The 26143-nt window shown below is 36.3% G+C and overlaps 1 protein-coding gene across 1 annotated transcript in view; it reads left to right on the top strand.

Moving 5' to 3' along the window:
• The window catches only part of LOC121376010 (PDZ domain-containing protein GIPC1-like), a 43842-nt gene that overhangs the window by 5480 nt on the left and 12219 nt on the right, over positions 1-26143 (top strand). Inside the window, exons 2-4 of the mRNA XM_041503768.1 lie at positions 7465-7834; positions 24280-24380; positions 24871-24952. Of these exons, the coding sequence (XP_041359702.1) occupies positions 7465-7834; positions 24280-24380; positions 24871-24952 (553 nt within the window). The remainder of the gene's footprint in view (positions 1-7464; positions 7835-24279; positions 24381-24870; positions 24953-26143) is intronic.

The raw sequence follows: 26143 nt of genomic DNA, 5'->3' as shown, positions 1-26143 counted from the left end.
TCCAGGATAGACCTGCCTGAACCACAACTTGGATTTTGGGCATGTTAAAGAGGATCCATATCCAGATGTGTGCTCAGGACTTTGTGTTTAAAGCCCTGTTGGATATAAGCATGTAAATAAATATAAATTAATAATGAACCAGCTATTCTGATTATGTAATCAAGTAATAACAGGAAATAAGGAAATTATTGTGTTTTATACAAGTGGCTATTAGTCATTTGTATGCACTACTCTTGTAGCACTGGTTGAAATGGGATATAACCTTTTTATTTTATGCACCCATTAATTGAGAGAACATGCATTGTGTGAAATGATGTATAATAATATTCCCATTTATGTTGAAGACTGATTTATAGACATTACACTAGCTTCTCTATTGTGATGACCTAGATGATGAAGCCAAACAGATCACTGCTATAGGTTCTAATAGACCAGATCAATTCCTATTGCCATTATGTTAACGTTTACTAACAAAACTGATATAAGCAGCATATCAACACACCCAGTAAGTACAGTAATAAAATTGGGGGGGGGGGGGGGGGGGGGGGGGTCACATACCATTTAAGAGATTTAATTAATGTTTTTAATAGCAGCCGTCATTTTTTGCTGAAAATTGCAGTTCCATTTGTGGGGGTACCCCGCATTAGTTTTAACCTCTGGTATATACTGCTTAAAAACTGTATAACAAATGAAATTGTATTTATTTATTGTCTGGATAATAGTATTTGCACAAATAATCAATGTCACATATTACTATCAGTCACACCCACAGCTGCTTTTACTCCATAAATATTTGACGGTGTACCTCGAACTTTGACACAGAACTCTCTATGCAACTCTATACTATGCAACCTATATTAACAATTCTGCCTGTATTGTAATGTATAAAATAAATTAACAGTGCAAGGATGTGAATATGTTTTATTTTTAAAAAAACATTTAAATTTTCTTTAAACCTGGTACTTGATGAGATAAAACACTTGTGTCCATTTGATATCATTTATCTTACAACAAATTATTTAAAGCACATCCAATTTGCTTCTTTTTTTTCCTCATTGGATATACATGTATGCTTTGAAACGACTCTTTGTAAAATAAATGCAACATGGCAATGATGAAATGGCCACAGCAAAAAAATCTGCCATTGAAAAATAGTCTCCATGGAATTTTTCACAGCAGTTTTGCAATTAATGTGTAATTAAGAGAGGAGCTAAATTTGTCAGTATTACAAAAAAAACCTTATAATTAACTAAAAAAAAGTGACAGAGAATTAAAAGTTCCATGGCGAAATTATAAATATTGCAGAAAATAAAAAACAGTTCAACAATTTCAGTGGTATTGCCAGTTTTAAAATGATATCCATCAAGCACTCAAATACTATTTTCTCTATATAAATGGGTCTAATGATAGACTATCAATCCTGCAACACGTTGTACGTTGTACGTAAGACAGACACTTATCTATTGAGTTAATCTTGCTTCCTAGTTTAGATAGGGGCAAGACGTAGCCCAGTGGTATATATATAAAGTGCTCGCTTGATGTGCGGTCAGTTTGGGATCGATCCCCGTCGGTGGGCCCATTGGGCTATTTCTCACTCCAGCCAGTGCACCACAACTGATACATCAAAGGCTATGGTATGTGTTATCCTGTCTGTGGGATGGTGCATATAAAAGATCCCTTGCTGCTAATCGAAAAGAGTAGTCCCATGAAGTGGCGGCAGCGGGTTTCCTCTTTCAATATCTGTGTGGTCTTTAACCATATGTCCAACGCCATATAGCCGTAAATAAAAATGTGTCAAGTTCGTCATTAAATAAAACATTTCCTTCCTTCCTTCCTTCCTTCCTTCCTTCCTTCCTTCCTTCCTAGTTTAGAAATAAATACAGAGTGATCCCACTAAAGCATACACCCATAGGACCAAATAAAAAGGTTTTAAGGTAACTACAGTTTAGAGAGTTTCTGTTCAGTACTGATACATAAAAAGAGTCCTTGAAAAACATCCAGGTTTTTTATAGGGAATTTTGGTTTACTGAGGGCCCAGTTTAGAGGGTTTTAACTGTACGTGTGTATGCAAAGTTCAGTGTGATACCACCGCATGTGGTTGTATTCGGCTACATGTGTATGCAAAGTGCAGTGTGATACCACCACATGTGGTTGTATTCGGCTACATGTGTGTATGCAAAGTGCAGTGTGATACCACCGCATGTGGTTGTATTCGGCTACATGTGTGTATGCAAAGTGCACTGTGATACCACCGCATGTGGTTGTATTCGGCTACATGTGTATGCAAAGTGCAGTGTGATACCACCGCATGTGGTTGTATTCGGCTACATGTGTATGCAAAGTGCAGTGTGATACCACCGCATGTGGTTGTATTCGGCTACATGTGTATGCAAAGTGCAGTGTGATACCACCGCATGTGGTTGTATTCGGCTACATGTGTATGCAAAGTTCAGTGTGATACCACCGCATGTGGTTGTATTCGGCTACATGTGTATGCAAAGTGCAGTGTGATACCACCGCATGTGGTTGTATTCGGCTACATGTGTATGCAAAGTGCAGTGTGATACCACCGCATGTGGTTGTATTCGGCTACATGTGTATGCAAAGTGCAGTGTGATACCACCGCATGTGGTTGTATTCGGCTACATGTGTATGCAAAGTGCACTGTGATACCACCGCATGTGGTTGTATTCGGCTACATGTGTATGCAAAGTGCAGTGTGATACCACTGCATGTGGTTGTATTTGGCTACATGTGTATGCAAAGTTCAGTGTAATACCACTGCATGTGGTTGTATTCGGCTACATGTGTATGTGCTGCAAAACAAGCTAATCAATAAGCAAAACAATATAATCAGTTAAGTCAAGACTGTTGTGACCACTACTAGGTGATTTGAATCCTGTTTCACTTAGTATTCTGAAAATGCTGACGGTTTCCTTTTGTTGTTTTTTGCACGTGACAGCAGCAATGTTCAATCTAGTAAGTCATTAGAGAAGTCAAGTTTTGAAAAATAAGCACCTTTAAGTGAAAAGAGTCGCACCCATATTAACGGTATCTATGCTTATACAGTAAAACCTGTCTAAACCGGAGTAAAAATTCCCAATCTGAAGGTAAATCTCATTCATTTGACAAACCTCCCCTCCCCAATAACTTTTTGTAATGAACAATAGATATATTTATTTGAATAAACACAGGTTCATGTATATGCATATATATATATATAGCAGCATTACTGTTTTTAATTCTAACTTGGCTAAAAAGATGTTTTTCAGTGTTCGAGATTAATTTTTTTGGCCAGTATCCCATTTGGATACTAACATTTAAAAATCTGGTATCCCACCTGAGAATTTAGTATTATATGGCATCCCGGTGGGATACTGGGTTCTTGAAGTCTGGTATCCCAAAATTAAATTCTGGTATCCCTGGGATATCAGGATACCATTAATCTCAAACACTGTTTTTGAAATGAAACTGAAAATTCCCAATTTTTGGTAAAATGACGCTAAAATTCCCAATTTCAAAGCCATGGGTGTCAAGTCAAATTTTAGAAATAAAACTCTGGGACCATGAAACTTGGCCAGTTTTGATAGCATTCCAGTTTGTTACGGTTCTGTTTCAAAAAGGTTTTATTGTAGTTAATAAATATATGGTATTTCTAAAAATATATTAAATATTAGTTCTAATATGTGGGATGCATAATTTTGAGGAGATTTATAGGGCCTCTACGAGTCCAAAATATGGGACTCGAGTACTCGAGGGTCAAACTCGACCCGGACCCGAGTACCCGAAACTTACACTAGATGATGATGAGATTAAAGAATAAAGTTAAATAGAATTATACATTTTAATTCCAGGGCTGAACATGGATGCCAAATCATGTCATTGTATTGCATTTAGAAACCGGTTGATATATTTAGTGTTATGATGGATGGACGGCCAGTTTAAAAAAAGAAACTAGCGCATGATCTTATAATTATTGTGTCACTTATATCGTTGATTATCTAATCCTGAAATTATTGTCCTACATTGTCCAGTGTATTATAGTTGATTCCACCTTGTACGGGTACACGAGTCCTGTGAAAGGACTCGAGTCTTGCTAGACTCGACCTGTGTCCGAGTACTCATGGAGACCCTAGAGATTTACTACATTACTAATGTGGAAGTGACTTGCACCTGGAATTGTTATATATAGCTGGTTACATGACATAAGACAAATACAGTGAAACCTGTCTAAACCGGATCACTCCAGGGACCTAATATTTATCTCATTTAGACAGGATCTGCGATTTAGAGGGTCGTGCTTTAGAATTTAGAACATTTGTGACCATGGAACTTTGCTGGTTTTGACAGGATTCCAGTTTGTTCAGGGTCCGGTTTAGACAGTTTTCACTATTTATTACTTGTTACATTTATTACATTTCACAAGAGCCATTGTTCTATTCATGTGTCAGGTATGCAAATTTTAATTCACATTACATTTAAAATATTAACAATTGCAAACATACACACACACACACACACACACACACACACACACGTGTAAATTTTATTTTCAAATCATACCATATGATAATATAGCATTCAGAATTTCAGCTAGAGTTGACCATCTTAATTTTGAGTGGGAAGTAGGTGGCCTTTTTCTAAATTGATCACACAGTAACAGTGCACTAAACATGTAACAGCTCTTAAATATAGTGGAGACACACTTGTTTATTCACCTTTCAGCTCGGGAGGCAGGATGTGGGCAATGCATAAATCCTGGTGTCGTCATATCAGCTTAAAGTTGTGGAGTCGTGCTCTGTCTTACTTCCAACCCCTATGGTCGATAGTGGTCCGAAATCTTACTTTATTAATATTATTTTAAACAGGGACAAGATTTAGCTCAGTCGGTTGAGTGCTCGCTTAAGGTGCTTGTATTGCAGGATCAAAACACCTTGGTGAATCCATTCAGTTTCTCGTTCCAACCAGTGAACCACAACTGGTCAAAAGCCATGGTATGTGCTTTCCTGTTTGTATGAAAGTGCATATAAAAAATCCCTTGCTGCTAATGCAAAAATGTAGTGGTTTCCTCTGATGACTATGAGTCAGAATTACCAAATGTTTGACATCCAATAGCCGATGATTGATTAATCAATGTGCTCTATTGGTGTCGTTAAACAAAACAAACAAACTTTACTGTTGTGTTCAAGACTCAACCTATTGCTAATTTTACCTTTAATAACTATTTATATCATTTTTCTTTTATGTACACATGACAACAAACCATAACTATAACAAATTTACATCAATTCCATTATCTAAACTGGAGGAAGAATTACAGTTAGCATTTTCCCACACAATCGATTATGGATTTTCATAATAAATCATCACATCGATAAAGCCAACCTGATCAATTTTTTGGTTATAATTGATCACTGGAACATAACTATTAAACATTTGTCCCTTTTGTTGTTGCATCATGAGCCAGCCCAGTGCCTTTGTGCTTGCACCTTGGTTGAGTATAATTATATAAGTGTGGGTATTGCAAATGAGTTAATGTCTTTTATGACTGTGAAAGCTTTGAGGCGCTGTATTAATACTGTACAGTGGCGTGATGTCACAGCTGCATGTGAAATGTTTATTGGTGTTGTGATATGCTGTATTTATACTGCTTGGTTTATTTTCATCTGTGTAATAATAGCTGTTTACTGTCAGAGAGTGCATTGGACACACGCCGTCTTCCTGACCTTTATACATGTTGACATACTTTTAGTTCCAAAAATTCCAAACTGCATAAAATTTCGCTGATGTAATTTTTAATCAACTACAGCATGGAATGTTTATCTACAGTTATAATCTCCATTATTCTCATGCAGTTAAACTGCATTCATCAAAGTGTACTGTTTCGGTTGTAACGAGTTGAATACTGCATTTTTAAAGGTGGGTGTATCAGCAACAGGCTTAGGAATATGGTTCAGACATATTATCAGGTTAAATTTAAGTTTTGTGAGATTGGAGTCAGAAAAAGAAGTGTTTTATTTAATGATGCACTCAACACATTTTATTTACGGTTACATGGTGTCAAAAATATGGTTAAGGACCACACAGATAATGAGAGAGAAACCTGCTGTCGCCACTTCATGAGCTACTCTTTTCGATTAGCAGCAAGGGATCTTTTATATGCATCATCCCACAGACAGGGTAGTACATACCACTGCCTTTGATATACCAGTCGTGGTGCACTGGCTGGAACGAGAAATAGCCCTATGGGCCCACCAATGGAGATCTCTCCCAGGACAAACGAGCATTGAGTGAGCGCTGTATGACGTCCCACCTAGATTGAAGTCAGTGTTATGACCATACACGTTCACACAGAGCATCTGGCCTCGGTGGTGTAGTGGCTAAGCTTAAGTCTCATAGGTAGTTGGTTCACATCACATTACCGGCTCCCACCTAGAGCGAACTTCAATGGCTCAATGGCGAGGTGTGTAAGGCCAATACACAGATTTCTCTCTCACTAACCTTCAATAACTCATCACTAGCCCACTGTCCTGAACAGTCCAGGTAGATGAGGTGTGTGTGTGTGTGCCCAGGACAGCATGCATGAACCTGAATTGGACATAAGTATGAAAATAAATTGAAATGAAATGAAGTCACATGGAGCTGTGCAGTAATTCTTTGACTGGAGTCTGGTTTTAACTCGCTTGGAAGAAGGAAGGAAATGGTTTATTTAATGATGCACTCAACACATTTTATTTACGGTTATATGGCGTCGGCACTTGGGAGAATGCTCAACTGAGGTGCTTGAGTTGTAGGATCAACCAAAGGCCATGTTATGTGCTATCTTGTTTGTGGGGGAAGTGCATTTAAAAGATCCCTTGCTGCAAATGGAAAAATGTTGTGGGTTTCCTCTTGAGACTATATGTTTGAATTATCAAATGTTTGACATCGAAATTAGTCTGTTGATTAATTAATCAATGATGTGCTCTAGTGGTGGTATTAAACAAAACTAACTTCTTGGTTTTTTCATTCTTTGTTGGAGTCAGTACTGGGCCATACAATTGTCACTGGCCAGCCTTAAACCATATGATTTAAACACTGCCATCAAATCCAGTTACTTACAGATGCATATTTTTCAGTATTTAATTGCTAATTTGTGCACCAGGAGCCTAATTCACTAAACTGTCACAACTTTGTGATCTCGCAGTGCAATGCTACAAGACTTACAAAGAGGATGCTTTGTTGTCTAACAGAGCCTAAGAGAGCTTTATGAATTAGGCCCCTGGCTCCGTATTCATAAATGTACTTAAGTCAATGTATGATACCTAAATACATACTAAAAGTACATAGATAAGTATCATACATTGACTTAAGTATGTTTATGCATATGGAGCCAGGAATACTATTTGTACAGAATACATTTTTGGTAGATGCACAACTGTAGGCTAATTTTTAACATTTGTTTTCCATTAAAATGTTTTTCAGATTCTGTTTTGCACACTGAACACACACAAGATTGACATGTCTCGACTTCTAGGAGGACAGATTGGTCTAGAGGATTTTATTTTTGCACACATTAAGGGTCAGCCGAAGGAAGTGGATGTCACCAAGTCCGAGGATGCCCTGGGTCTTACAATCACAGACAACGGGGCAGGCTATGCCTTCATTAAGAGGATTAAAGAAGGAAGTATAATGGACAAGGCTCCTCTAGTGACTGTAGGGGATCACATAGAAAAAATTGACAATAAAAGTGTAGTCGGGTGTCGCCATTTCGAAGTAGCAAAGATGCTGAAAGAAATTCCAAAGGGAACAACGTTCACACTGAGAGTCGTGGAGCCGATGAAGTCAGGATTTTGTAAGTATATATTTATTGTATGTGTTTGAATTTTGGTTTATCTTTAATAATGACTGTAAAAAGCAGCTTTTAAATTATAGTTGCATTTGTGAAAACGAATTACAATTTTTGTATCACTGTGAAATATATTCAAGAATGTTCATCATGGACACACAATTTGTTTTTGGACAAAGCACCTGTCCCAAACCAAGAAACAGGCAGAGGGGATAAAATGATGTTATGACTTTTCAAAGAGTGATGGTCAAACTTTGAAATTGAAATTTATGTTTACTCATCAAAAGAGTTTAAATTTTCAATTTTGAATGCTTGTCTTGAGACAAATATTTCATTTCAAAATAAAATAGGCAACAATGCAACATAATCAAGTTATTGATTTTGATAAAAAACACATAAAAAGTGCATAGGTTTCCGAGTTTTCAGTAATAGATGGCTATTTAGCTCAAAATTAGAATTGGGTTGAAAACTGTTTACATGTAGAAATCTTCCCAGATGTCAGATATAAACCTCTAGATATAAGTCACCAGTACAATTACATCACAGTTCCCAAGTTCATTTGCAAGAATTCTTCAGAATTGTGGTATGTATTTCTATAAATTGCTCAACATGTCACATACAAAACAGGTTTTCTTCTATGAAGTTCACTGAAAATTTGTAATGGGATATGAAAATTAAGTAATGCAATACATATTGTATTGTGACACACACATCAGCATCCATATCATATTGCGACTCACCCATAATGCTACCTACCTGTATGTATGTATATGTTATTTTTGTTTTTATTTTATGTATTTTGTTGTTATACATTAGACTATTTATTTACTTGTTTCAATTTGATTTGGATTGCTTCAGCGGTTTTTGGTAACTATACCGCAGTTGTGTATAGTTTTTGTTGTCTTTCCTTAATGCATGGATAGACTGTTGTTTTTTGTTTAAACAAAAACAAATGTATGGCAGTGTGCGATTTTGGTTTGAAAAATTTACGTGTGATAAGGTCTCCCTGTTTGCAAATCTTTAGAGCCCGACACCAACCCAGCTCGTATGCTAGCCAATCGGGCTGCCGGACTCTCCTCAAAATCGCACACTGTATGGTATAATGGTTGGACTTTCAATGTGATTGTGTCAGCAGATTGTGTTTGTTTGTAAAGAGTCTGTGTTTCTTAGATAGTGCCTGAAACTGTTCAGATTCATATTTTCATAGTTGAACAAGAATAGTTTTAGTGTTTAACTTTAGCTGAATGCACAGTCTCAGTGCTCAAATTTAAGAATATTTCTTCCAAGGCAATTTTAAAAACAAAATTGCTGTGGGTAAAATGGCCCACCAATGGCAATTTAAAGCCTGCCCAAGGCAATATATTTTTTTAATGACTTTTGCCACAAATAAATACGACTGAAAGGTTATTTTGCTGTATGATGACAATGTATTAATGTTATATACTGGCAGATAATGTATACCAGGCAGGGCTAGCTCTGGCACTCACCAAATGCGCCAATTTTGAAAGTAGTTGGCTTCAATTTGACGAAATAATTTTATGTAAAAATTGATATTTTTTTAGAAAGAAACTGGCGATTTTTGCAATTTTTGAAGTTTAATAGATAATTTGGATGAACATTTTGCTTACCCAGAGATAGCCCTGCCAGGTGTAAACATTTTTGCATCATTCAGGAGCTTTAACGATGCCAGTTTCTATCTCAACGTGCCGTTGTTAAGTTTGAGTCTTGCGGCCTGTGATAAATTTAGAAGAGAACAATGTGGCACTACCCATCTGCCCCATTTGACATGGAATGACACCATATGAACGTTGTCCCTCACTCACTCGTATTTAATATCAATATTCCATGTAGCACATCCTACCACATCCACACCTTTACAAAACCCTGTATTTGTCCTGATATATATATATCCATAAACTTGTGACAGGCAAAGCAAGATGGGTACCATATTGATCTGCAGCAGCATCGGTCTCTAAATGTGGAGCTGTTGTTTTTGTTTGACAGTAAATGCAGTATGGTAATGTTTATATGGCCGAGTGTTGATCGGATTAAAAGTGCATGCAGTCTCAGTTTAAGGTGTATATTTTGCAACCATATCCTGTTATATAATGTAATGGTGTATGCACAGAAACGTATATAACTGAAACATTTTAATAACCAGCCTTGGTAGTGTCGTGGTTAAGCCATCGGACATAAGCCTGGTAGGTACAGAGTTCACTGCACGGTACCGGCTCCCACCCAGAGCGATGACTCAGTGGGTACAGGTGTAAGACCACTACACCCTCTTCTCTCACACTAATGACTAATGACTAACCCACTGTTCTGGACAGACAGCCCAGGTAGCTGAGGTGTGTGCCCTTAACAGTGTTCTTGAACCTTAATTGGATATAAGCATGAAAATAAATTCAAATAAATTAATAACAGGTTTTATATATATATATATATATATATATATACATTTTGTATATATATATATATATATATATATATAGATAGATAGATAGATATACACACACACACACACACACACACACACACACACACACATACATATATATATATATATATATATATATATATATATATATATATATATATGAACGAGTTTAATAACAGGCTATATACATATTCATGTGTATATATAGCCTGTTATTAAAATCATTCATTCATAACATGTTTGTTATTTATATAATGTGTTGGTGTTTTGGAGTTTTTAGAATGGTTTACACCATTTTGTACATTTGAATAGCAAACCTCTTATATTAGGGTTGTTTGATCTTGAAATAAGGTATGCTGTGGTTTCTTATTTCACAAAGAGGCTTAAAATTTAAAAGTAGGCTGTTTATGCTTTTGCTTCCCTATTGATATATGGTCTTAAATAATATATTCCCAATACTGGCATTAAATGTCCATTAGTAGTGCAAGACCTGATTAAGAAGTTGTTCTACAGCCGTCAGTGTTATACTCAATAATTCTCATCTGTACAGAGATCTTGCATAACAAAAGAGAAGTTAATGGGAAAATGATGAAAATCCAATATCATAACCTTCAAAATCCTTTATTACATGGCTAACATTCAATAATATAAAACATTTCATTCTTTCCATTTCCACTCAAACAACCCCTTATATGTATACTTTTGTTAAGAACTGAACACTGTTTTCCTTATTGCTAAACCAAAATTTTAAAGAATGGCCTGTATACTTCATATTGTACATAACCAATTTTAAGCTGATTTGGATCACGTCTAACTATTATAGAATTTTTCATTACATTTTATTAGTTTCATTTGAAAGATCAGTCATTCTTGGATATATTTTAGGCCACTGGAAATTGCGAGGAGAACAATCGTTTCATTTGCATTTTGCAAAACCCATTTTTCGTTAACATTAAATTTGAGACATTATTTACATGGCATGTATTTACAATGTAAAATAGCCGAGACGTTAACTGCACTGTAAGAGTCTTTAGATGTACATGCGTACAGCATAAAAAACCAAATACATTAAAACTGTTTTAACGTTTGTGAAATCAAGACTTTTTGTGGTCATGAACCAAAAAAAATAATTTCAAGAGCAATTACACAAAGAAATGAACTTACATGTTGTTTTAATTTAACCCTTTCACCCCTAGGCCTCTTTAATGTACTGCCCATTCGTTTGAAGTGTCTGGTCGAAGGTGGATCCCTGGGTTAAAACCTTGAGTTTATGCTACATTTGTAGTCAAGGAGACTAAAGTGCAGATGAACAAATGTCGTTAATTGCTGAATGTCTTATTCCTTAGGATTAATAATAATCAGTAATCACTGAACAGGAACGATCAAAATATTTATTGCTTTTGCATTCATTAAAAGGAGGTTAAGCCTTATATTGTGTTTTTATTACTGTAACTTATTATCTCCCCTACAACACCCACCCCCCACCCCCAAATCTCTCTTAAAGGGACATTCCTGAGTATGCTGCATTGTAAGATGTTTCCAACTAATAACATATTTCTACAATTAAACTTACATATGAAATATATTTTCTTGTTTAGAATATCAGTGTGTATATTCAACGTGTTTCTGTTCATGTTAATATTTATAAGAAGCCCAAACTGGATTTTGTCTTCAAATAATTTTGTACTTACGAAAAAAATATTTTTAGGAAATAAAATGAAATGTAACCTAATACAAATATTACAATGATCAGAAATATGTTTAATGTACAGCCGCTAATATTTTATGCAGAAAACTATATTTGATATGTAATTGCACCAAACTCAGGAATGTCTCTTTAAAGCCGCAAGCCCTAGTTCCATCCAGCGAAAATAAATTATAATTTGGTTAAACTACAAACCTGTAACACACTTAGATCACGTTTTTATCAAATGGAGTGAAAAAGCAGGTTTTATGTCAATAAATACCATGGGAATCCCCATGTCCCAATTGCTTGAAATAACTTTGAAAGTTAGTATTCTGATGTCACCGGTAGATGTCGCTCGAAGCACAACAATGCCTACGTCACAACAAATTTTACAGAGTGCACACAGACTTGGGGTGCGTTCCTTTCACCTCTCCTGGACATGTTCCAACTGTTTGTATCCCCTCTCCAGACTTAGCAAAATTATTGGTTTTAAGGGTTTGTAATGTTTTGTATTGAGATACTTACTTGTCTGAACTTTATTGTTACTGAAAATGTTCACGAACTGTGAAGAAAAATCTCACAAATGAACAACAAGCAAACGACAACAAATCGGATGTTGATTGCGTGAACCGTGCATGAGAAAACAAACCGAACCAAAACGATAACGGTCACGTGGTATACCAACGTCTGCGACATTGAAATGGGAATATCCCCTCTAAAAATAGATTAGACCATGTCTGCTCAACGTTTTTTTCTCAGAGGCCTGTGGCATTTTATGAAATACGAAAAATGCATTTTGTGGTATTACAAACACCAGGATTACCAGGATTACCAAAAAACACTTCAGGTGAATGGAAATGTATATTCTAAATAATAAACGGTAAGTAAAGTGCAATTTTATTTGTGAAAAAATGTGTTTAATAGCGAAAAACAACGGCGTAATGGTTAACAACTAGGGTGTGTCCCTTTAAGCGAATGCTACCAAGTTCCTGACACCATATCAGATTTCATATTGAAGGGCTCAAACTTTAGAATTTGTTATCTTCAGCAATTTTTTAATCTTTTTTGACAAAGGCAAAATGTTTACGGACGGTAATTTTGTACATGCCTATACAGCAATTTTAAACCAGTAACTGTGACAACATATATAACAATCAAGAAAGAGTCTCTTAAATCAATTGCAGTAATTTTTATCCATCAGCAAAAATCTGCCATTGGTCAAACCCCTGACCAATGGCAATTCATATTGCAACTTCGGCCATTGCTGTTAGCCCTGTATTGATTCTAGAGATGGCTTCTAGCTCAGTCGGTAGGGTGTTCGCCTCAGATGCTTTGATCGTAGGATCGAATCTCAGCATTGGACCCATTCTTTGATTAGCTTTTTTTCTGTGTGTTCCAGTGCTGTCGTCTATGCTGTTGTGTCTGTGGGAAAGTGCATATATAAAAGATCCCTTGCTGCTAATGGGGAAATTGTAGCGACTTTCCTCTGAAGACTACTTGTCAGAATAACCAAATGTTTTAACACCCAGTAGCTGATGATTAATCAATCAGTACACTCTAATTTTGTTAAACAATATAAGTTGTAGAAGCATCACGAGGGGTATATGGCTTTTTATGTACCCTCTGTGTGTTCATTTTACCCCGAGCTGAAGGCGAGGGGGTAAAAGATCACACAGGGTACATAAAAAGCCATATACCCCGAGAGATGCTTCTACAACGAATTTATCTTGCCAACATGTTAAACCATATAGCCAAATAATCAAAATAACGCCAGACAATAATTGTTAATAATTTATTAACGGAGCCGTACCCTGCGGACGCGAACGAAACCACTTGCCAGTGACGAAAAATTGTTCCATCGATAAACGAGTTTTTAACTTTAAATGTTTGTAATACGAAATTGTCTGAAACAGATATTAATACAAAAAAAAAAATAATAATAATAATAAAAAACTTTTATTTATTTATAATCTAATTATTGCTTTAGCATTAACTGGGGTGGCTGGAAACTGTTGGAAATTACAGACGGGGTATAAGAGAATTTGGCTCCGCCCACAGGGGTATAAGGGATTTGTCCAACAGTAAACAACCAATGAGATTAAAGAATTTTACATGAAGGCGAGATAACACATTTCCCCCCCCCCCCCCCCCCCCCCCCCCCCATATATGTGCCATAGATAATGCTGATTAATTATTAAAGTCTAATGTATTTGGAATATACCGGTACCTAGCCTAAAATAACTGGGATGGGGCGAGTAGAAAAAACTCTCCCCCCCCCCCCAATAGTTTGTCTGAAAAGCTGCGGTATGTGCTATATCATTTGTTGATCAGAAAAAAACAGCCTATGTTATGAAAGTGGGTTTTTTCTCTGTGTAAACCCAGTGTCACAGTTAACATGTTGCCAGCTGGCCATGAACCTCCAGCAGAAGACCGGCATTGTGTGACGTGCATATCAGTATTGATTATATGTGTGTGTGTGTATATATATATATATATATATATATATATATATACATGTTTTAATAAGCTAGAATTACATTTGATTGAACACTGGAATCGGGTAACTCATTAGGCTGGAAACTGACAGAAGATAGGAAGCAACTGCCACTCATGTATACAATAAGCTTCCTGATAATCACATAGCCTAGTGGTAAAGCGCTCGCTTGATGCACGGTCAGTTTGGGATTGATCCCCTTTAGTGGGCCCATTGGGCTATTTTTCGCTTCAGCCAGTGCAACACAAATGGTACATCAAAGGCCATGGTATGTGCTATCCTGTTTATGGGATGGTGCATATAAAAGATCCCTTGCTGCTAATAGAAAAGAGTATCCCATGAAGTGGCGACAGTGGGTTCCCTCCCTCAATATCTGTGGTCTTTAACCACGTGTTTGACGCCATATAACCATAAATAAAATGAGTTGAATGCGTCGTTAAATAAAACATTTCCTTTCCTTTTTCACAAGTAGATTTTGCTTTCCATCTTATTTTTGACAGTGTTTCAGATATATCCAGAATTGCTCGTTTTCATGAGTGATAATATAAACCATAATCTTTTATATGCGTTTGTCTCTGAAGGTGTGCCACATTCCTGTTTAAAAAAGTCACATTCTAAGTGTAACAAGTTCTGTAATGTCCATACATCTTTCATCGAGCTGCTTCTCAATTTTTAAAATTTGCTTCCAAATTAATATTTGAAAAGCAAATTGCTTTCTACTCCACAAAATGAATTTCCAGTCTGAAACACAGTGCTGACATAATGCTGGTTTAAATCTTCTTGTCACGTCATGCTTGCCATGTTAATTAATCATGACATGAGTGAACTGAATGTATTTACATTTTTACAGTGTACACACATCACTGTGCATTCCCCCGTCTAATTACAAACAAATCAGGTATGAGCGTGCATACATGTATGTCACAAATATAATGATGATGAGGTGCTTTCAAGGTGAAATGTTTTGCTGCAAATGAGTTTATTGTCATTTTAATTAAAGTTTAAATGTGTGACCTTGGCACACACCTTTATTTGGATTAGATTATTGGTTAGTGAGAGAAATGTTGGTAAAGCTGAGCAATTCACTTATTCTGACATATAAGGCCATTGTGTGTGTGCTGTCCTGTCTGTGGGAAAGTGTATATAAAAGATCCTTGCTGCTAATGGAAAAATGTAGCAGGCTTCCTCTGAAGACTGAAGTCAAAATTACCAAAAGTTTGAATCTAGTAGCCGATGATTAATAAATGAATATGCTCTATTGGTGTCATTAAACCAAACCAAACAAAACAAAATGTTTAATTTTTATTCTCACATAGAAACCCAGGGATCACACTAATTTGGGGACTTTTTGTCTTTTCTGGATTCTGGAAGGTTGTTTTAAGTTCAGTACTGTCATTAACAGTTGCTGTAGAGTTGTCAATATTCAGAAATGTTGTTTTAAGTTCAGTACTGTCATTAACAGCTGCTGTAGAGTTGTCAATATTCAGAAATGTTGTTTTAAGTTCAGTACTGTCATTAACAGTTGCTGTAGAGTTGTCAATATTCAGAAATGTTGTTTTAAGTTCAGCACTGTCATTAACAGTTGCTGTAGAGTTGTCAATATTCAGAAATGTTGTTTTAAGTTCAGTACTGTCATTAACAGTTGCTGTAGAGTTGTCAATATTCAGAAATGTTGTTTTAAGTTCAGCACTGTCATTAACAGTTGCTGTAGAGTTGTCAATATTCAGAAATGTTGTTTTAAGTTCAGTACTGTCATTAACAGCTGCTGTAGAGTTGTCAGTATTCAGAAATGCATTTCAAGCTGTTTTAATCTAATTAAACTCAACATTTCAGTGGGTTTGAGGTGAACTATTTTGAGGTCAGCATGTTGTCCTTAATTTGGGCATGGTTCCAGCCAGTACACCATGACTGGTATATCCAAGGTCGTGGTATGTGCTGTCCTGTCTGTGGGATGGTTCATATAAAAGATCCCTTGCTACTAATGGAAAAAATGTGGCTGGTTTCCTCTATGTCAGAATCACCAAATGTTTAACATCCAGTAGCCAATGATTAATAAATCAATGTGCTCTTGTGGTGTCGTTAAACAAAACAGACTTCTTGTGATTTTTTTCATTATTTTGGGCACAAAGTTTATCATTTCAACAATCTAAAGCCCTGTCATATAGCAGCTACTGGTTTTAAATCTGATGACTTAACCACTGTTCCATGAAGTCTGCTATCTTTTATACATCTCTGATAAGTACCAATCAGTATAATTTATTTTATATACTTACTCAAATAAATGCAATTTTCATGAAATATATATATAGAGGATAACAAGAGACAAACATTTTTTGTTAGTTTATTACTGGAAATAAACATAAACAGTTACATAATTTGTAATACATGTACTATTGTAATACATGTACAATCATATTGTGATTGTGATGTCATATTTAGTACCAAGAAGGTCATTGGTCATGCTAAAATCACCCAATACCCAGGCACATTACACCCATGTGTTATGTTTTTATCGTAAGAAAAAAGATATTCAACAAATTTAAAAAAACTTTTATTTAATATTAAAATCTTAAATTACACATAACAGGCTCGTGTATGTTGTGCATAATTTCATGCAAACCTGATCATCTATCAATATATCCATTTGTCACATCTTTGACTGAATTACACATGCATGAATATTCATGTTGTGCCTATGTCCTAACAATTGTATATCGATATATTGACTGTTGTCATGTTGCTTGTTGCACACCTGTTCTGTGTTCTGATAAAAGCCAGAGAGATATGTAAGAAACTAAAAGTAGGATAGGATAGGATAGGATAGGATAACATAATAACATAATAACATGCCTATATCCAATTAAGGTTCAAGCATGCCTCTCCCGGGCACAGTCTGACTTCACCAGTGACTGAGTCTAGGACAGTTCCAGTAACTAAATGTATCTTAATGCAGCTCATATTGTAAACACCATAGAGTTCATTTTGTCCGTTTTCATCTTGTTATTAAAGATGCTGTATGGAAGTTGCATAATGTCGACTATCCCTCGAAAAGGCTAAGTTGTATGCTGCTTTGTCGGGGGGGGGGGGGGGGGGGGGGGGGGGGGGGGGGGGTCCCTTACTGCTAATGAAAACAAAGTAGCAGGTTTCCTCTGATCATTCTGTCAGATTGTACAAATGTTTTACATCCAGTAGCTGATGATTAATTAATGTGCTCTTGTTGTTCATAAAAAGAAAAAAATATATATATAAATAAAAACTTAAATCATATTCAATGAGGGGCAGGATGTAGCCCAGTGGTAAAGCAATCGTGTGATGTGCGGTCGGTATAGGATCAATCCCCGTCGGTGGACCCATTGTGCTATTTCTCGTTCCAGCCAGTGCTACACAACTGGTGTAACAAAGGCTGTGGTATGTACTATCCTGTCTGGAATGGTGCATATAAAAGATCACTTGCTGTTAATCGAAAAGAGTAGTTCATGAAGTGGCAACAGCGGGTTTCCTCTATCAATATCTGTGTGGTCTTTAACCATATGTCTGATGCCATATAACAGTAAATAAAATGTGTTGAGTGTGTCATTAAATAAAACATTTTCTTCATTATATGTTCCATGAAATCGCATAATTTGTAATTATTTATCACAAATAAAAATAGCCAAGGCACATTGCAACTGTGATAGGAGACCTTTAATGAAAGCCTAATTAGTGATTTCTTCATAGAGATATTATGAAACAAAGAAAGAAATGTTTTATTTAACGATGCACTCAACACATTTTTATTTACGGTTATATGGCATCAGACATATGGTTAAGGACCACAGATTTTGAGAGGAAACCCGCTGTCACCACTACATGGGGCTACTCTTTCCGATTAGCAGCAAGGGATCTTTTATTTGCACTTCCCACAGGCAGGATAGCACAAACCATGGTCTTTGTCAGTTATGGATCACTGGTCAGTGCATTGAGCCTTGCAGAGCACTCACTCAGGGTTTGGAGTCGGTATCTGGATTAAAAATCCCATGTCTCGACTGGGATCCGAACCCAGTACCTACCAGCCTGTAGACCGATGGCCTAACCACGACGCCACCGAGGCCGGTCAGCATGTCAAGCACCTGGTTAATCAATAATTACCTTTTGTACCTTCCTATATACTCAGTCTGGAATCAACTGATAAATATTCAATAATCTATCTATCTCCATGAACAAAATTACTTGTGGCTCGGTTGCCATGGTAAAACATTATCTATCGTGAACCTCTTTGTAAGACGATCCCCTGTATTCACATATCAGTAGAGAGTTACATATGTTATTTATTTTGAGTGTGGGATATTTATTTGGTAATCAGGCATTGTGCAGAAACAGAATCGAGAGTACGAACCTTATATAAACCCATTGATTTTTCTGTTATTGATTTCCATATTTATTGTGTGTAGCGAACTTGTTGATATGAAATTGGATTGAAATGGGTAAAAATGAATTAAACATGGGCATTGGAAGATGATGGTGACTGGAAAGGGGCAGTAATGCTGTAATTTGACTTTCAAGTTAGAGGCAGGCCTCAAACTTAAGAATTTGTCTCCCATGGCAATTTTTAAAAGAATTGCCATGAAACAGCCCACCAATGGCAATTTTAAGCCTGTCTGTGGCAACTTTTTTTTAAAAAGTGACATTTGCAGAAAATAAATATGACTGAAAGGTTATTTTGCTGTATGTAAACATATTTCAAATATGAAAATGTTAAATATTGGCAGATTATGTACACCAGGTGTATATATATATTTTGCCATTTTTGAGTTGTTTTACTGACTGCACAAAAATGCCATCAGTAATGCTCTCTACCTACGGCAATTTATATCTCAACAGCAGCAATTGCACAAGTCTGCACAGGGTGAAGGGAGGTTTTGGAATAATGTGTGAAAAAAAATAGGACTTCTGAGATGTCTTTTATATAATTAAAATACAACAGAAAGAAAGAAATGTTTTATTTAACGATGCACTCAACACATTTTATTTACGGTTATATGGCGTCAGACATGGTTGAGGACCACACAGATAATGAGAGACGAAACCCGCTGTTGCCACTTCATGGGCTACTCTTTTCGATTAGCTGCAAGGGATCTTTTATATGCACCATCCCACAGATACGGTAGTATATACCACGGCCTTTGATATACCAGTCGTGGTGCACTGGCTGGAATGAGAAATAGCCCAATAGGCCCACCGACGGGGATCGATCCTAGACCGACTGCGCATCGAGCAAGCGCTGTACCACTGGGCTACATCCCACCCTACAGTACAACAGAACGACAAGCTATATAGCAGATGAGATAATTGTACATTATTATTTATCTCTTACCCCCCCCCCCCCCCCCCCCCCCACCATGGAATCGTGGGCTGGCTATGTCAGAACCCGAATCCATGGTGGGCGTGCCTGAACCGTAAGGATGTGGGTACGTTAATACAGTTCCCTTCCCTTCTATCTCTTAGAAAATGACTTGTCATTGTGTAGCTGGTTTCAGCAGGTGAATTTCTATAGCAGTACTAGAGCTCTTTCCTGAAGTACAACGGATCATAGGATTGATTCTTATTTTGTGGACTTACCTGACTTACAGTGCTGCACAATTGGCACATCAAAGGCTGTGGTGTGTGTTATCCTGTCATTGGGGAAAATGGCCAAAGTGTCAGTTGCAGGTCTCTAGGCCATTTTAGCGTTAAAATAAACCATGAATGTAAGACACCAAGGAGAAATTGTTTAAAATAAGCTGAGCTATTAAACAAACATCTCTTATGTATTACAGATTGGCTATAATGTAGGGTGTATACTACCAAATCAAATCCCATAGATGACAATAGTAACATATGTGGCTAAAACTCCTACCTGCAACGTATCAACCGACATAAACGCCACGGATATAAATACTACCACCCCTTACACTTAAAGTGAATCAGAAAAAAATGGGGGTCAAGCTGCTCGTTTCTGAGATAACGTGTAGCGTCTATGACTACCCTAGTTTCGCACAAAATTCGAGTACTTTTTATTACAGGTACCCCATACATGTTTCAAGCACAAGGCTACTTGACACATTGGTACTAGATGAAATAAAATTCCACATTTTTTTTACCCAGATGAAACTATTATTTTTTACAACCATCACACTCACATTTATAACCAATCACAGGACTTGTGGTGTTCACTTCTCTATCAAAAGTTGGGTGCACCTCGAACTTTGACCCAGCCGGAAGTTATTTGGTTTAGTACTACCTGTAGTGGTTAATAAGCTGCACTCCTGGGGTGTCATTAACAAACAGTAGTAATCTAGATTTATTTACATTTGAACACCATATGCATGTGAGAACTATTTCATTCCAGTGCTGTTTGGTTGGTTGTGCAGTTCATATTAAGTTGTCATTATGTGTAGACATTGTGTACTCTTTCAAACACATACTGTTGAAGTTCACGCTAGTGGTACACCAGTTAGCGAGGTTTGGTTGTGTCAACATGTGCAGGGGCAGAAACATTTGTACAGCCCGCCTGCGTTCAGCACAATGGCATTCCTGTGCAGTTGGTCATAACTGGGATCCACCTGTCTGGTCGTGGTAGTGGACGTGCGCTGTTTGCCAGGCATGCCTTATTGGCAGCAGGAGCTGTTACCTTTTCACAAGCTTTAATATTGGTGGACAAAGTTATGCATTGATACTGTTTTTATTATCCATTTGGCCACTCTGTGTAAAGCAATTACTGAATAAAGAAACAGTTAATAGCTCTGTATGATGTAGCCATGCAGAGACAAAAACCCAATTCATTATTGTCACAGTTTTGTGAATTTTGTGAATGTAATTTTGAGGAAGTCATACCTGGACATCGTGCCGTTATTGTTTATGGAAAAACAAGAGGATATTAAATCAAGATTTGTCCATCTGTTTGCCTTTCCAGTCAGCTTTCTGACCCACATTTCTTTCCACACTTTATAACCACATGTATTGACAGGTACAGATGATATATTTTAGCCTCTGGCAACCTCAACACACGTTTATGTGTATAACATGTGAGATCCTACATGTACCATACATGTAGCTTGGGATTGGCCATGTTTTATAGATGATATATGGAGAATAATACATGAGTGGCCATTAAATACCATTTATCTTACAACAAGTTGTTTTAAAATGTATTTAACGGACATGAATGTATTATTCTATTTCTTACATATCCTCAAAAACTAGGTTTTAAGCAAATTTTAACATCTTTTTCGACTAACAGACATTTACAACCCTTTGCACTTGTAACTAACTTACACGTCACAGACACATGATTGTCAGGTTAACTAGGTAATCAATTTCTATTGTGTTACTTTTCATTGGATATATGGCATTGGTGAACTGGTCATCACCTAGGAGCAGCCAGTCGTATGTCTTGAAATTGTTAACACACGTACGTGTGTAAACAAGTATGTGTTATCATAAATAATGCAGGGTGTTCTCACCAACGGGTGTGTAAGAAACTTTACAGCATAGTAAGAGATGTTATTTATGAATAAAGGGATATAAGGATATAAACACCCACCCATCTATAATAGAGTTTCCATCTTTGTTAAACAGATGTGCTCAAGATAGAATATAAATATAACCTTTTCCCTCAGGATCAAACTAAATTTAGAAAACATGTAATCTATATAATAAGAAGGAACAGTATTAAATTTATATGTAGCTCCTATACATATACCTGTTTCACTTCAGTAAATATCTACACACATGCCAAACAATGTATTTCCTTAATCTCATATCTTGTAACCATATCATTGAGAAACACAATTAGATTTCCCCGAGACAAAGTACATTGGACATGGACAACAGCCAATCATATTCTTTCTTGTTCAGTATGTGGATATACATACGTGTATGTGTTGTGATCTCACAATGGCCGTGGCTTCGTGTTTAACAAACAACAATGTTTAACTTCCTGTTAACTTTCTTTGAACCCAATACTTCCTAAATGTAATCTGTTGCTTTTGTTGGCAGTAGTGTATTAAAAATTAAAGTTGTATGATGAGATGGTACCAGTGAAAAGATAATGTTTACGATAATTTGTAAATCAATCAAGATTAGCTATACAGGTGTTGTCAAACTTGCCTTTAAAAGTAGCCACAAAAGAGAAGTAATTAAGTTGGTCTCATTCGACACTGACAGGTGGTTGTATAATATAGGCCAGTTTATCCTCAGCACATTATTTAAACAGTAGCTATCAAGTGTGTTAATTCAGACTAACCCACCATCATCACAAATACAATTTTGTTTAATAGTAGCAAGTGGGTTTTTTTATTGATTTTTTTTTATAATTAAGACATCACTTCACTTACCATGGCTTTTCGTATAAGAAATAGTTTTCAGTAAACCACTAGATTGGTAAAAAATGAAATGGCAAAACAAGGCCAACTCTATTGCCAATGCATCTCTGTTAAATAATTCTGTTTGCAGGAATAACCTTTCTGTTAAATTAACCTTTATTAGGGTTTAAACTGGACACCAAAAACTGTTAGCAATTTGACAAATCTGTAAGTAAGATTTAGCTAAATAGAATTATTTTCCAAAGTACCTATACACATTCTAATGAAACACAGTTTTCGAATGAACTTTTTGGCAAATTAGGTAATGAGATATATTTGCAAATTTGAAATTTAAATCGCATTGGCTGATTTGGCGAGCAAAAGCTGAAACCCTGCTTTATAGATACATACAGTTGTCACTGTCTGGGATTGACATCAGATATTGCTACTGTCGTAATAACAAATCTTGTTAGTATGACTAGAGAAAATCATTGTTTACCCATTAACTGGTTAACGTATTTGTGAAAATACTTTTATTGCTGTAGTTCAGCCATGGTACAAAGACATGTAGTAAGATATGTTGCTACAACAGTAACAGTATCTGGTGTTGGCTGCAGACAACACTTGGTTATTATAGTAATTTTGAGCATATACATTTCTATGTATGTACATGTACAGTGAAACCGGAAACCCATGGGACTAAGTTAAACGTCCAGATTTAAGGGTTATCCAGGTTAGAGAGGTTCTGTTCTCTACTTATATATATTTTTAAATACCTTGAAAAATGCCTGGTTATTGAGGGAATTCCAGTTTACTGAGGGTCGGTTTTAGAGGGGTTTCTCTTCATGTGGTTCTAAAATGTTTCCGAAGTCAAGCACTAATAATCTCTTCCTATAGTGTAAGAATGTTTTAATTAAGAGTTGGAATACAGGTATGATTGTTAAACACCTTTTTTGTATGTTTAACATCTGAACAGATGGGCATAGAATATACATATTGCATACATAGATTATTATACGAGATTGTGTGTCGTACTGATTTTATGAAACGAGTGTCAGGATTATTGTATTACTGGAGTGAAAGCGAGGGTTAATACATGAATTCAGACATGAGTTTCGTAAAATCAGTAGGATTCACACACGAGTGTAATAATTTCTTTATTATCCACATTATCCAAACTATTATTTTTATGAATAACAAGCTAGGACCATGTCAAAACGTTTCAAACATAACTAAAAAGAGATGACGAAACGACGTGATTTTGATAAGCATTTACACAGATGAGACTGGGGAGGCCGCATTAAGTTATGATGTCACTTCACATAATTACGTCATTCACTGTGCACATGAAATCATTATGACACGTGTGGGTCATGCATACTGGTTATATTTCCCTGAATACTAGTATCTAGAATTATGTGGATAATATGTTTTATTCAACAAATTGTTGTATGTAAGATGTGAATAGGTTTTAGTTGTGATTATTTACTTACCTTGATGTATTTCTTGCAGCTAATATTGGTGCACCGGGTGGCAAGAAGGGCAGTGGTAATCTGGGGTCAGGAAAACAGACATTACGACTGAGGTCCAAGGGTCCTGCTACAGTTGAAATAGTATGTACTTAAATATTAAAAACATTTTATAGACATCTGTTAACTATTTCTAGAATTATTGCCATTAAAATAATGTTATTGGTATACAGGCAAATTACTGTGCCATTTTTGTTGCAGATTTTAAGTTATCATTCAGCATAATAAATTAACCAAAAAGCTAGTTGAAGAATTTACGTATTTCAGATGAGCTTATATTTGATGCAAGTTTGTTTTGACTAAATATTTTAAAGCAAAATTTGTCAGTTTAATTAATAATATTTTTAGACCAGATTATTTTTGTAATATAATTTAATGTAACTGGAATTATAGCTGCAAAGTATATAATAATTGTTTCTCAGTCTGTTAAATTAATATTTCTGATCATTGCTATGATTTATGTTTATCAGAACATCATGTCATGTTTGTCAGAAATGATTTCTTTTGCTAGTAAAAATAACATAGCATGTACTTGCACAAACTAATTAGTGTTAAACTCTTGTTGACATTTCAGCCAGATGATGTTGTGAATGTAGCAACTGATAAAATAAATGGACTTCTTGAATCATTCATGGGAATCAACGATACAGAACTAGGTGAGTATTACTATATGTGGTTACAGTCTTTGCCAGGAAAGGCAAGTGATCGCTCACAATTTTATATTCTATGATCGCCTTAAGCCTTAGTCAGATCGAGCTACGACGTCGCACGATGGGGTGAGATTCTAGACATGTATGATTGTCCCCGACTCGGCTACAATATTACAGTGTTAGTTGTGTGGTCACCCTGGAAACGATGGGTTTGTGACGCATCTGAGGCAATCGTAGGGAAATCGTATGACATTGTACGACCGTCGTACAAGGTCATACGACTTCACTACGGATGTCTGCCAAGAAGCTAACATCATCGTAAGAACACAATTATTAAAGTCGCGCGATGGTCATGTAGTTCACAGTTTTGAGAAGATCAGAGAGAGGTTTCTACAAAGCAAATACAGCAAAGATGTCTTTAATTAATATTTTCAGGTGAGAACATGTGAAAATGTTGTACAATTAGCTGTGACGTTGTACGATACCCTACAATCCCGTGAATCGCAGCCAGGTTTTTGAACATGACCAAAAACTGCCAAGATGTCGTGCAATGTCACACAATTATGCACAATTCACACACACACACACACACACACACACACACACACACACACACACACACACCATGGTCCGCCATCACCCAAAATTCACCCATAGCAGGTGGTCATACGACGTCTTAAGGCTGGTGTGACCATAGCTTTACAGTAAAAAAAATGTTTTATAAATTTTATTTAAAACTTCATGTGATTGCACGTCTAACATAATTTCAGATAATCTAGCTCCATTGCTAGAGCACTTTCCTGAGGTGCGCGTGTCCTAGGATCAAACCCTCTTCGTGGACCCATTCTGTGATTGGGGTTTCCTCCTATTCCAACCTGTTCCCCATAGTTTATTTCTTCATTAGCAGCAGGGGAGGGGGGGGGGGGGGAGGCGTTTGGTTACCATATTGTTGTGTGTTGGTAGACTTTGTGAAAATACATACTCCTTATTTTGCCTACAAAAAGATTTATAAATACAAAATACAAACAGACTCGTCTTTTAATTGAACCAAAGATATCGGTCTGACATTCACGGGTTTTGCTGAATCGACCAAAGTTTTAATATTATTGTTTTTAATAAAGATTTCAAGATATACGAAAAACAATAAAGATGTTTGTAAAGTGATCCCCTAATGTCGGATACATTTTTTGTTATTTC

This window comes from Gigantopelta aegis, chromosome 6, assembly GCF_016097555.1.
Source record: "Gigantopelta aegis isolate Gae_Host chromosome 6, Gae_host_genome, whole genome shotgun sequence".
Taxonomy (NCBI): domain Eukaryota; kingdom Metazoa; phylum Mollusca; class Gastropoda; order Neomphalida; family Peltospiridae; genus Gigantopelta; species Gigantopelta aegis.
Note: the sequence above shows the minus strand (reverse complement) of the source record. Positions and strands in the feature narration are given on the sequence as shown.